At 60.9% G+C, this 12,367-nt stretch overlaps 3 protein-coding genes across 3 annotated transcripts; 2 read left to right on the top strand and 1 right to left on the bottom strand.

The window, feature by feature from the left end:
• Positions 1–83: 83 nt before the first annotated feature.
• On the bottom strand, positions 84–4,983 carry SCHCODRAFT_02528170 (uncharacterized protein). Its single transcript, XM_050343531.1, has 6 exons — positions 3,280–4,983; positions 3,031–3,227; positions 2,845–2,981; positions 2,582–2,794; positions 1,985–2,530; positions 84–1,933 (listed from the first exon to the last, which is right to left on the bottom strand). Exons 1-6 carry the CDS (start codon positions 4,854–4,856, stop codon positions 329–331), a joined length of 4,275 nt encoding a protein of 1,424 aa, XP_050202098.1. The 5' UTR covers positions 4,857–4,983; the 3' UTR covers positions 84–328.
• A 1,636-nt stretch (positions 4,984–6,619) lies between these two features.
• On the top strand, positions 6,620–9,624 carry SCHCODRAFT_02675287 (uncharacterized protein; the record flags this gene model as incomplete). The annotated part of the gene is made up of 9 exons (XM_050346703.1): positions 6,620–6,750; positions 6,776–7,531; positions 7,584–7,664; positions 7,717–8,297; positions 8,347–8,439; positions 8,493–8,564; positions 8,617–8,840; positions 8,888–9,076; positions 9,129–9,624. 9 exons carry the CDS (start codon positions 6,620–6,622, stop codon positions 9,348–9,350), a joined length of 2,349 nt encoding a protein of 782 aa, XP_050202097.1. The 3' UTR covers positions 9,351–9,624.
• An 852-nt stretch (positions 9,625–10,476) lies between these two features.
• SCHCODRAFT_02744035 (uncharacterized protein) lies at positions 10,477–12,260 on the top strand (the record flags this gene model as incomplete). The annotated part of the gene is made up of 2 exons (XM_050347178.1): positions 10,477–11,544; positions 11,595–12,260. 2 exons carry the CDS (start codon positions 10,477–10,479, stop codon positions 12,258–12,260), a joined length of 1,734 nt encoding a protein of 577 aa, XP_050202096.1.
• Between the last annotated feature and the right edge of the window lie 107 nt (positions 12,261–12,367).

Below are 12,367 nucleotides of genomic sequence, written 5' to 3'. Positions count from 1 at the left end.
ACGTGACTTTACCACAGTCGAACTGTGACGAGTGTGACTTACAACACAAGTTCACCGCCCGGCTGGCGACACCTACCCCATAAGAAGCTCTGCAACCCACCTCACAATCCATTATATAGCTTAAAATAATGATACAGGCCAGATAGCAAAGCTACGGGTGCTCGATTAAAAGGAAAGCAAGTCAAGACTGCAGGCAGATACCGAGACGATATAAACAACGTCCGTCCAGAATCTGAATAGACAACAATCCACCCTCGGGAACGAACTATACTATACTTAAGCCGCTCATCTCGCAAACGGCGTACGCATCAACCAAGCGACGAACTCATCATCCAGGCGACGCCCTCGTCTCCTCGCGCATTGACTCGCCTTCCTCCAACACCTCGCCCTCCTGCAGCCGCTCAAACCGCGAGCCCAGGTTGAACGTCGACGGCAGGCGCACGAGCGACACTCGCTTCGCGCACCGCGTCTTGTCCCACTCTTCAGCCTCCTCGTCAATGGGCGTCTCCTGCGCCGTGTAGAACTTCTCGTGCGTAAAGTCCTGACTGTCGTCCGGCGAGTGCGATGGCCGATCCACATACGAAGATGGTCGGCCATCAAAGGGCGACGGCGCACCCTCAAAGGATGACGGCGCGCCTGGCGAAGGTTCCACGGAGGACGAGGGACCAGCAGAGAACGTGGGCTCCACAGACGACGGCGGTCCGTCGAACGACTGCACCGAGTTCGAGCTGCTGTGGCGAGCAGAAACCGACGGACGTGACGCCGACAACAACGACATGGGCCGCTCCTCGACCGGCGACGTCGGCCAGTCGCTCGAGTAGTCCAACGCTGAATGGAACGACTCGCAGATCGAGGACGGCGGTCGCCTGCGCGCAGATGATGGCGGGCGGGACGCTGAGGGCGGCGAAACCGACGCCGACGTGGGCTCCACCGGCAGGCTCTGCGTACTCTCGTTCGAGATACCAAATGGCGTCGGGGTATGATGCTGTTGGGTCGAGTGCGACGTATCCGGCCTGCGACTCTGCAACGTCTCCGTCGCCGCTTTCAGGGCCAGCGCCTTCGCTCTGTACCAGTCCCGGCTCTCAGCGATCAGGTCGTTCGCCAGCACTTCGCGGTGGCACACCAGCTTCGCCACCTCCAGCCGCAACATCGCGACTCGCTTGGCAAGCGCATGTGCGGCCTGTAACAGCCTTTCCCGCGTCGAGCGTTGGAACGGGGTCATGATGCCCAGATTGCGCGCAAAGCGGAGGTCAGCCTCGAGTTGCGTCGTCGTCGCCGACAACTTCTCCTTGATCTCGTGCACCTTCGACTGGATGACCTGCGAGCGACCAGGTAGACGGGCCATCTCCATCTGCGCAAATGTAGGGGACCCAGGCGACGCCGGCATCGAGTTGAGTCTCGCACGCTGCTGCTTCACATCATTTGCGTCTGGAATATGGAAAATACCCGCGGCGAGATCGGCCTTGACCTGGTCGAATGTCGCCTTGAACTGGTCGGCGCCCTCGACCTCCGGCGCCTGAGGTGCATCGTCGCTGCGAACGCTTGACATCGTCATATGCCGCCTCACATTGGCGCGCAACTGGCTCTGTGAACGATCGACAACAATCCCAGCGTCCGAAGGACGCCTAGATCCTGGCCTTGACCCTGACCCATTCGTGGCAGGCATCGCGCTTGGCTCGGTGAACTTGTGCACGCGGGAGCCCTGTACCCTGCTCGCCGCCTGCATATCGTGCAAGTGCGAGGTCGCCGCCGCAACGCCAGTCAGCTGTACGTCCTTGCCAGACATGCCCATCGGACGCATGCGTACGCCAGCCGTCTTGAATGCGCTGGCGTAGTTGATACGGGCAATCCATTCGTTCAGCTCGCGCTCGGTCTCGGTCTGGAGGAGGTAGTGACGGCCGTCTGGGAGAACGAAGCGGAAGGTGTTCTCATGCTGGACGTATATTTTATCAGCATGCTCAACTTTTCGACTTTCGCTACTCACCTTCGTGTACGACCGATCATAGACAGCCACCGCATCCTTGACCGACACCCACTCATCCGGCTGGTTGACGCCCGGCGGCGGCAGCATCTGACTGTTGCTCCCCAACTCAGCATAGTCCTTCAGCGTCTCCGCCCACGACGCGTCCCGGAAGAAGAACAATTGGCTCCCCGTTAGCATCACGCTCCACGATCGCCACTTCCGATTCGTCGACTTTCGCCCGCCCTCCAAAAGATCCTCCTTGCGGTTCAAAAGGTCGACCTTCGTGAGCTTGAGCGTGTACACCCTCTCCTGCGGCGGCGACCTGGATATTTCGCCGAGCGGGCTGGCGATCATGGGCGTCGGCTGTGCGGTGGCAGCCATGGTGAAGAACGGGTTCACCCGCTGCAGCGCCGTCGGGTCGACCGCGCCCACTTCTATCATCCCCGCCTGCGCGAACACGCGATGCAGCTCGTCCGCATCCCATGGGCCTGCAGTGCCTTGGTACAGGAAGGGACTCCGGTTGGGTATGATGCTGCCAATATCGATGCGCAGGTGGCCGAGCTGGTTCTGCGAAATGACATGTGAGCCTACGGGTAAGAAGCCGACCGGTAAGCATACCCTTGTGATTAGGTAGTAAGGGTCAACCCTGCTTGCCTTGCCCGAGAACATCGAGCCGGACCCATTGTTCGCGGTGGCAGCACCCGCACTGTTCGCTAACGAGGACAGCGTGCGGGAGGAGGGGACTTCAGGGATGACGCTCCTCTGCCCATTGACATCGACTGGGTCCTCGATGAAAATGAAGGGCGCAAAGACGATGTTGTCGTAGAAACACTGGCACAGCCATGTCAACCCGAGGCCTGCTGAGGCGAGATCGCACTCACATCGAGGACCTCCGGCGCGACGCCAGGCAAACGAGTGTTCCTGATGTAATCGGGCTTCGTCATCTTCCGCTTGTTGGATTTGTTGAACGCGTCGGTATGCAGCATGATGAGACTAAAGGCTAGGATGTAAGGATGGTCTGCCGTCTTCCGTGAGCATCTTGTCAGAACATGAAGGCCTGTGCGTACCGTTGGAGGTGAATAGGGAAGGGTTACACACGACGTAGCGCTGAGCAAAGGCTTCTATGACCCTGTCTATTTGCTGAGTTTCGCGTGGGAGACCGACGTCCATAAGCAGCTTTCGAAGCGCAACATCGAGGGGGTCATCCGAAAAGTCAAACTGGCTGATGTACGCGCGCAAGGCCTGAACGTGAAATGAACTCGCGCTGCCGAAACGCGTAAGCCAGCAGTAAGCGACACAAAAGCGCCATTAGTCACCTGGAAGCAAGGACGGTCGCAATTTCCGCCTTGCTGACCACCTCGGATAACCGGTGCAGGTATACCTCCGGGCTCTCCTCGTTCGTTCGGGGCTTCGGAATCTCGATGGATGGTTTGCGGTGGGGGCGGGTGAGGGATGGGCGAGGGGAGTTCGCGGGACTATGTCCATGACCAGAAGCAGAGCCAATGTTGTTGGGAAACGAGGGAACGGATGAGGGGAAGAGTGACATAGACAGGCGATGGAGGATGGGAGGGTTCGTTTGCGAGCGCGGTCGCGCTACTGCGACACCCTCTTCGGATGCCGGTGCAGAGGGCGTTAGGCGGCTTTGCGGAGCAGTGGAAGGCAACACAGGAGAGGTAGGTGGAGACGCGGACATCGGGCTTGGAGAGTCGAGGAAGGCTGAGGTTGCTTTATACCTTGCATCGCTGTCCGCCGTCATGGGCCGCTTCTGTTGCCGTCGCTTCGGTGGCGAGAGCAGACGAGGGCTGGATGAGCTAGCAGAGGCACCTGTAGGCGTTCCCGCAGAGGTCGCTGGTCGTAATGGTACGCGCTCAGAGTGACTTCTCGAAAGACCGCGATGGTGCGATCCCACGCTAAGTGACGACGAGGAATGTGATAGCATACCCTGCCGAGGCGGAGAAGTACCAATCCCAAAGGGCGAGAAAGGGCGAAGGGAGGGAATTTGAGGGCTGAGGGATGAGTCCTTGCTTGGCGAGGGGACGGGGACGGGAGGTATAGGCTCATCTGCCGGCGTGATCGACTTCTTGCGATTCCAAAACGACGCCCGCCGACTTAGTGGCCTTGGCGAGTCTGGCGCATGCTCCTTTTCCTTACCCTTCCCGGATGGCGAGGGATCGCTATTGCCGAATAGGTTGAGCGAAAGTCCGCGCGACCGCCGCCGGTTCAGATCGCTCTCGGTGGTTGACACAGCTCGCATTTTTCCCGAGCTCTTGACGCGCCGAACGACATTCTGGACGGGGGATTCGGGTATGGGCGGGGGAGGGGTATTGAACGCGACGCTGTTGATCTCGGTCGACGGTCGCGAAGGGGATGCCTGGGGCATTACGTGCGGGAGGCCAAGCCCAAGCGCGGCCTGTGCGAGTGCGGCGGTCGAGGAGGATGCGGTAGCAGAGCAATCGCTGGGGGTCGCGGAGCCAGGCGCGGGAGGGAGGGTGGTAGAGGCGGCGTTGGCCGCGAACGGCTGCTCGTGCCCCGACGCGACGCTCTCCGTCTGCGTGTACTCCCTTGGTGGCGTCGGCGGGAGGTCCTTGTCATGCAGGAACATCGTATGTGGCCTGATCATGCCATCCTCGGTCGCCGGCGCCGGCGCCCCGCCTCCACCAAACGTCGAATGCCGTGCGGGCGGGGCCCCGGAAGTCGTGCGCTTCCTCGTCCAGAGCGGGAGGGAGAAGAAATGCGTGGTCGTCTGCGTCGTGGTAACCACCGTCGTCGTCGTCTCCGAGGCGACGAGGACGGCGGACTGGGCGCTGTCGTTGTAGGAGGGCGGGGCGCCGGCAGCGACGTGATCTGACGACTGGGCGGCCTGCTTGTTGCCTCGGGAAAACCTGCCGACCATGAAATTTTGCGGGAAGGAGGAGGGCCCGCGCAGATTTCAGCGAAGAAATCCCAGGTGCGAATAGCGGGTACGCCTCTCGCTCTCGGAGGGTGCTCAGCGTAGACGGGGGCGGGAGGGGAACGGCGTCAGGGGCATTCTTACCACCGCGCCCGTCACGTGCACTCCTGCCTTTCGCGGTTCAACCTGAATTCTCAAGTCCGCGCCGAGTTCGCGCGCAGCGCTTGCACTGCCTTCCGATACGGCACACAGTCCGACGAGCGGCATACAGTAATCTGCTGAGGATAATGTGGGCCGATTCTTGTCGTCCGCGGACGCGCAGACAACGCCGGCTGTTTTGCAGGAGAAATACGGGTAACTTCTTGGCTTGGTGTGAAGAACGGTGTCTCCTCGCGTCATGGACTGCGCATTAGCTGGCATGAGGTCAACAGGACCACTGCTTCGCGTGTAGTGTCATACGTCCTCCACAGGAAGACCGAATGGCCACTAGCGTACACTAGTACTCGTCCGTCTACGGTCGCGAATTGAGCAAGCTAGTACTTGCAGAGATTTGCACCGCGGATGACAAGATAGGCTGATGCAGTCATTTGTGCTCGATAAATAGCAACAGAGAGAGTCAGTTTGAGAGCATACGAGGAAGGCCGATGCACTCGGAGCGCATCCTTCGAGCAATACAGCCCAGAAGAGCCCTGGTGTATAGGACAGTCAGCAGATCGTCTTCTGGAGCATCGAGAGCAGAAGTGCGCTCATAGGTGGAGGTATTTCTCCAATATGAAGGGGGGATCAGTTTCATAGATATGCGCAGCTCTGCGAAGAGCTGTTCACTTTCCTATCGGGGTAGGCGCTGGTAGGCGCCTCTGAAGGCGCCGATCCCGCTACTGGCTCTGTGAACGGGTCTGGTGCGGAGGAGAAGAGCTGGCGCGAGAGATAACACTTCCTCCCCTTCTACTTAGCCGTATAAGCCAGAAGACTCGAGTAGAGAAAAGTAGGGGGATGGAAGGCCCTCTTTGTGGTGGTCAAGTTGAAGTCCACAGCGTGACGAGTAACGGGTGACCATCGGCATCGGTCGGCCCGGGCGCTTTTGGGACTTCGTCGTTTGCAGCTTGAGCCGTCTCCAACGAGCCTTCAACCACTTGTTCCTCCTCATTCCTCGGGCTCGAGCTCTTCCTTACACTCTGTTTGAGTCATAGAGACTGATATAACTGCTATCGTAGTCGATCCCACGACGAAGCCGCCGAAGGCTTCGAGGAGGAGATTCAGCGGGCATCGTCTGAATGGAGGACGAAGCGGGGACTTCTCATCCTCTCCATACCCTCTTCCCTGTTTTACGAGCGTACACGTCATTGGAGAGGACGGAGTGCACCTCGTTCCTATTGTCCTCCCTCCAGGATCAGCACGTTGACGGAACTTGTGGGATTCCAGCGCGCGCGGACGGGTTCCAAACACTCATCTCGAGGGAAGGACCAGGCAGTTGCTACCCATCCACGCCTCATACACGTCTTCATGAAGGGGAAGGCACCGCCCGCACCGGCATCTAGCACTCATTCTCAAGCTGATAGACATGACCCCGCAACGTGTTCGCTGCGAACACCCTACCGCCTCGTGCGGTTATCATATCCATCCGCTTCATCAACGCCTCATTGCAGCCTGCCTCGACGATGCCTCCTGGTGGACCCCTGCATATATAAACCCCGCCCGCACCCCGAAAATTTCTCATCTTTACCTACTTCTCCTCACCCGCACTACGCACACTACACAAGCCCAAGATGGCCTCCCCTAGCCCATCCAAAGGCGGCCTGCGCTCGCGCATGGGCACCATGCTGCGCCGCACGTCCTCCGTCTTCTCTAAGGACAAGGAGGGCTCCCGTTCCTCATCTCCCGTACCGGGGCAGCTCCCGTAGGTCTCTGGGAAGCTCACGCAGGTCGTCAGCATCCCAAGAGTCGCTCAGGAAACTCGATACGAAGGCGCAGCCGCCCGCGGCAGCGCCGGAGCACCACCAACCCAGCCCGATCGCAGAGTCGCCTGCGCGCGAGGCGGCGTCGCTCACTGCGGAGCCCACCGCCCCCGCGGCGGCGCATGGGCCGTCGCCGCTCGCGAATGCTATCGCGGCGGAGTCTTCGCAGAGCGTGGGCGCGGCGAGCAGCGTGGGGCAGCCCATCCTCACTGACGGCGCCGGCCCGGGCGGCTTCACCGAGGAGCCCGAGGGCATGTCGACGCTCGGCTCGCACGATGGCCACGCGCCATCGCACCATGAGGCGCAGCCTGTAGAGCCCGCCGTCGAGGCGCCCAAGGAGCCCGAGCCTGCCCCTGCCCCCGCTGCTGAGCCGACGCGTCAAGATGCCTCCACGTCGCCCATCCAGGCTGCTCCCCAGACGCCTGTCCCCGCGCCTGCCCTCGAGGTCCCCGCTCCCCAGCCTCAAGTGATCACCCCGGAGACGTCTCCTGGCTACTTCGAGATCCCAGTTTCTGCAGTCACTCAGCCTGGTCCCACGCTCTCGAGCACCTCCATGGACGACGACATCAACGAGGCGGACATCGTCATCGGCCAGGCGCCTCAGAAGCAGGTCGAGGTCACGCGTCCTTCTTCTCCTGCCGCTGGCGCCGACAACGCTACCGACGCGTGGAAGGCGGCTGCTGATGCTAACAGCCCCCTCGCGCAGGATGAGGCTCAAGCCAAGTGCGTCGCGCAGTGTACTTCCTATGCTTCGGCTGACTGAGATAATCTGTAGGTCCCCAGCGCCTTATGGCGATCCGTTCACGGACCCCGACGCTCATGACTATGAGGTGGTGGAACCGGCGGGCATGCCCATGTGAGTATCACCATCGTCGTACATCGACCTCTCGCTCATCACAATCTTTCAGCCCTCAGCATGAGAACGGCAACGGCTACCACGTCGAAGCTGCTTCCCCCGTCCAGGTGCCTGTCCCGCAGAGTGCTGCTCCCCCTACCGAGACACAGCCCCTTCTCGCTGGCGGCGCTGCCTCCCTCTACGGCGAACCCTCCTTCGCTCAGCACGAGTGGATCCGCTACACGCTCCCCGACCCCGGCAGCACCGCGTACTACGTGCACCCCGGCCGCGCCATCACGACCGACATCGATCTCACCCTCCCCGAGAACCTCGCCGCGGTGCAAGCCTTCCTCACGAGCACGCACCGCCAGCGCGACGGTGCGGAGATGTGGCTCGTGCGCAAGGAGGAGCAGGGAAGTGACGCCGCGCGTAAGCATGACAAGCACGACAAGCGCCGGTCGTCAGACCACGGCTTCAAGCTGCTGTGGGTCGACCACGGCCGTCGTCGCTGCCTCACGCAAGAGTCGTACTCGCGTGGTGACAAAGACGCGGAGGCGCGCTACTGGGCCTTCATGGAGGCGCATCCCGCGCACACCACCCTGCCCACAAATGCTCGCAACGAGGCCATCGAGGCGCTCATGTGGATCTACAGTGGTAAGTCACATCCATACTCTGGTGCGACCAACCTTTACTGAACTCTCAGATATAGACAACGTGATCCCAGAGCAACCCGGCACCCGTGCCTCCGCTCCCTTCTCCCGCGAGGAGTGCCAGTCCATCCTCCGCGTGTTGCGTGGTGAGCACAAAGCAAGCAAGCGCTTATCGCATCACCTTCTGACGTCCCCGCAGATCAGACGCACGAAGAGTTCGGCGACTCAATCATCCAAATCCGCCTCATCGCCCGGATCATGCGGCGAGTTGGTGAGTGCCCGATTGGCCGCCCTTTCTGCGTCCCCGGCTAACCCCAAAGCAGCACAGTGGCGCGCGCACGGCGGCGCGGGCATCCCCCAGCACTCCTCCGTCGCGGACGTTGCGATCTCGATGGTGTCCGCGCTCTGCCTCGGCCTGCCCTACCTCTTCCTCGCGAACGACCGCTCGCACGCGGTGAACGCGCTGCGCGACCTCGAGGGCAGCTTCTCGCACGTCGTGAGCCTCTCGCCCGCAGTTTATCTTGCTGGCGCGTGCACGTGCATCATGGTGAGTTTTTTCGTTTATATCGCCGCTGCTGCCCAACGTTGCTGCAGGGCGCGGTCGTGTTGAGCGCATCTGTGACGCTGCTTTCTCTTCCAGGGCTGGACAGCGTCGCGCGCGTGGCTGGCTTCGTCGCCGCACTCGTCTCGGCCTTCTCGATGGTTTCTGCCGTTGTGGCCCTTGTTCGGTTCCAGTCGGACCTAACGACGGTCTCGCTCGGTGAGGGGATGATTGTCCTCTCCGTAAGTGCACTACTGCTATTCTCGAGCTTTACATTCTGACCTATATTCATAGCGCCGTCACGTCCTCATGTCGGTCCCGGTTGCCCTCCTCATATACTCAGTGATCGCGCTAGTCGTGGCACTCGTTGTATATGCCTTTCGAGGCGCCGTGGTAAATCCGTCCATGCACATCGAGCGCCACTTTGGATCGTACACGACGTGGTCTACCCTCGCTGTCCTTGGTGGCCTCCTTGGCATGCTGACCATGTCCTTCATGTCCCTTCGCCGTTACTGAACGGCGTACGACTCTCATGGTTCCCTCTATGTACTCTTCTGGAATTCACCCAAGCTAACTTATTGTACGACTGCACATCACCATGACTAGATATGCCACACTACTATCTGCGTTCTTTTGAGAACTGTATCACTGCTGTACTACCTATGTCTGTTGTACCATCGCTCTTTGTGTCTGTGGTGTTGTGCATAACGAGCTGTTTTCTGGGATCTGCATGGTTTGAAGCTTGAGCCTTGGCACTAATGGAAGAAAGATGAGCTCCGTGAGTATCGGTGGATATTCTGTCTTCCTTTCCCTCCCTAGTGTGGAAGATAACGGGAAAATAACGGCGCTTTAGAAGAGCCCAGAATGATTGATGAGGGCGAGACAAAACCTTGATCGCCCGAAAAGGAAGGTATTGAACTTCAAACGTGCGCGTTTGCTTCCTTGCTTTCTTCCTCCGTTGCTCCGGGAGGAGTGCCCCGCCTCTCCGGTCTCCAACAGCGCACCCACTGGCCCCGAGCGCTGCCCCACCGTGGCGAGCGGCCGTCGTCCTCGAGCAGCGAGGGCCGTTTGAGACGACCCCGACGTGGGAGGATATAGAGGGCTTACGTACGGCGTCGGTACCGCGCATTCAAAGTTCGGCGGTCCTTGACGACCGCTGAGAAAGTCTGCAGGGCGTCCGCGCTTGTTTGGGGCCAGGGCGGCCAATCGGCAGGGCGCTCGCGCCGGCGGCAGGCCCGGCAAGGTCCGCAGGAACATTCAACAAGGAGACCATCATTCACGTGTATTTCTTGTTGGAAGATCAGCAAGATCTCCCTCCGTCGGATCACCCCGAAGCGGCAGGTCGAACCAGCCGTTCGTCTCTCGAGCTCGTGGGTGATTGCAGATTCCCCGCGCATCATGTGTGCAATGAAATTTCGCCGGACGCTGGCGCGATCCCTGCGCGCGCCGCTGCTTGCTTCCCACCACATCGGTGGTCCACAAAGGCCAGCAAGGAGCGTACCCGTACGCCCCACACTCACTTCCCCCTCACGCTCCGGCCTCGTCTCCGACCCCTTCACGCCCTCCGAGTCCCGCGCGCCGTGCAGGCGGCCCGCGCACAACCCACTCATTCCCCACCGTCCGTGTTCCGTTATCGCCGCGTATGAATCCCTCCCAGGATGCGGGTCAGAAGCGCCCGCGCAACAAGCTCTCTATCATGGTCCAGCTCGCCTCTGCAGTCAAGCGCAGCAGCTCCAGCCCTGCCTCCCCTACGTCCGGCGTCAAGGCCTTCACGTCCCCCTCGTCGACGCCCTGCGCAACGCCTCGCACGGCAACCCACCCAAGCGAAGCCGGACCCGCGTCCAGTAACCCTTCCCTCAACCCTTCTCCTACCGGCATGCACTCTTCTCCCCTCACCCGCCCACCTACCCTCAACGAGTTAGACGGGGCGGAGAAATCACGGCTTCTGAAGAAGGCGCGCAAGCTCTCGAAGGTCTTTGGGGAAGTAGCGGTGCTCCGCGACCTGGACGACGCCAGTATGCCACCTCCACCCCCGTTGCCCAAAGGTCCCGGAAGCTCCCCCTCCACCCCTATGCGTCCCAGCTTCAATCTCTCACGAGCGGATGTTGAAAAGAGCCTACCCGACCCACCCCGCCCATCCATCGCGGACTCAGCCATGAGCATCTCATCATTCACGCACGAGACTAGCGCCATCGCCGAGATCAACGTCGAGCCGCCCTCCGAGGAGGCCTCGCGCGAGTCGATGGACCTCGATATCGAAAGTCCTCCGCCCAAGCACTCGGAGGACCAGCTCCGCCGCATACGCATGGCCAAGCTCTCGCGCCACTTCGGCGAGAACATCCCCCTCGAGATCCTAAATGACGCCTACGCCTCCAGCCGGCGGCCCTCCACGCCCGACGGCGGGCCCCGCAGGAAGCGGATGAAGCGCATCGGGCGGCAGGCCAGTGTCGACGGGCTGTACAGCGCCGTGGTCGGCGCGCGCCCAAAGCTTTCGACGAAGCGGTCGACCCCCTATCTGCGACGCAGCCGGTCGCTCTGGGGACAGAAGCAATCGATGGACATCCCGCGGCCTCTTGCGCATGGCGGGGTTGAGCTTGTGAGCGAGGACTTCCAGGCACGGTACGAGGAGAATTTCGGTGGCGACAACCGCCCACCGTTGCCGGATGGGCGACGAGCGATGGATGTGCGTCGGGCGAAGAAGATGCGCGAGGTATGTGACCGAGGGTCTCCTATGTGCGACCTTGTGCTGACCGCATAAAGCTTTTTGGCCAGGATCCACCGCCACAGCTTATACGCGTCCTCGACAACAAGGAGAATCAGCTAGACGTGCCAGATATGACAACAGAGGAGCGCCGCGCATCCCTAGCCACTCTGCTGTCGCTGTCGACATTATCCGCTACAGACCTTCCACGTAGCGGATCAGCTATGTCGCAGCGTTCTGACGGCAAGGACCTCCCGCCAAGACCGCGTACGGCTCCATCGCGTGGCGGGTCGCCAGAGCTGCCCTCCTTTGCCACAACCCGAGAGCGAGACCTCGCATTCGCTGCGCTCTATCCGCGGAACGTCAAGTCCTTCGACGAGACCGTCAGGAGTATACGCGCCAGCCTCGATTCCCAGGAAGACCCCGTCGCATTCCAAGAGCGGCGGCGGCGCGCAGCCAAGCTCTCGCGCTTCTTCGGCGTCGGGTATCAGGACCTTACACCCACGCTGGTCTCCATGCCCTCACCGACATCCTCCACCCCCACTTCGCCCATCAGCGCTGCGCCCCCGCTCGTCAACCAGCCCGAGACGCACCCCGCGCACCCCACCGCGAACGTCGACGTGCGCGTCACGGGGCGCGCCCGCTTCTGGAACTTCTACAACCACGAGACGAAATCGAAATCAACGAACGTTCACGACGTGCTCGACAAGCTGCGCAAGCTCTAACCCTTCCCTTTCGCTTGTTGTTGTAGCTTGCTTGCTATTGCCTGCTGTCACAGGTCCACACAAAGCGGGATAGAGGGCACCCGTTTCTCGGACGGTCTTTACATTCA

The sequence above is a fragment of the Schizophyllum commune genome (assembly GCF_000143185.2).
Source record: "Schizophyllum commune H4-8 unplaced genomic scaffold SCHCOscaffold_2, whole genome shotgun sequence".
In the NCBI taxonomy this organism is placed as follows: Eukaryota; Fungi; Basidiomycota; class Agaricomycetes; order Agaricales; family Schizophyllaceae; genus Schizophyllum; species Schizophyllum commune.
The sequence above is the reverse complement of the archived record's forward strand: the minus strand, read 5'-3'. Positions and strand labels throughout refer to the sequence as shown.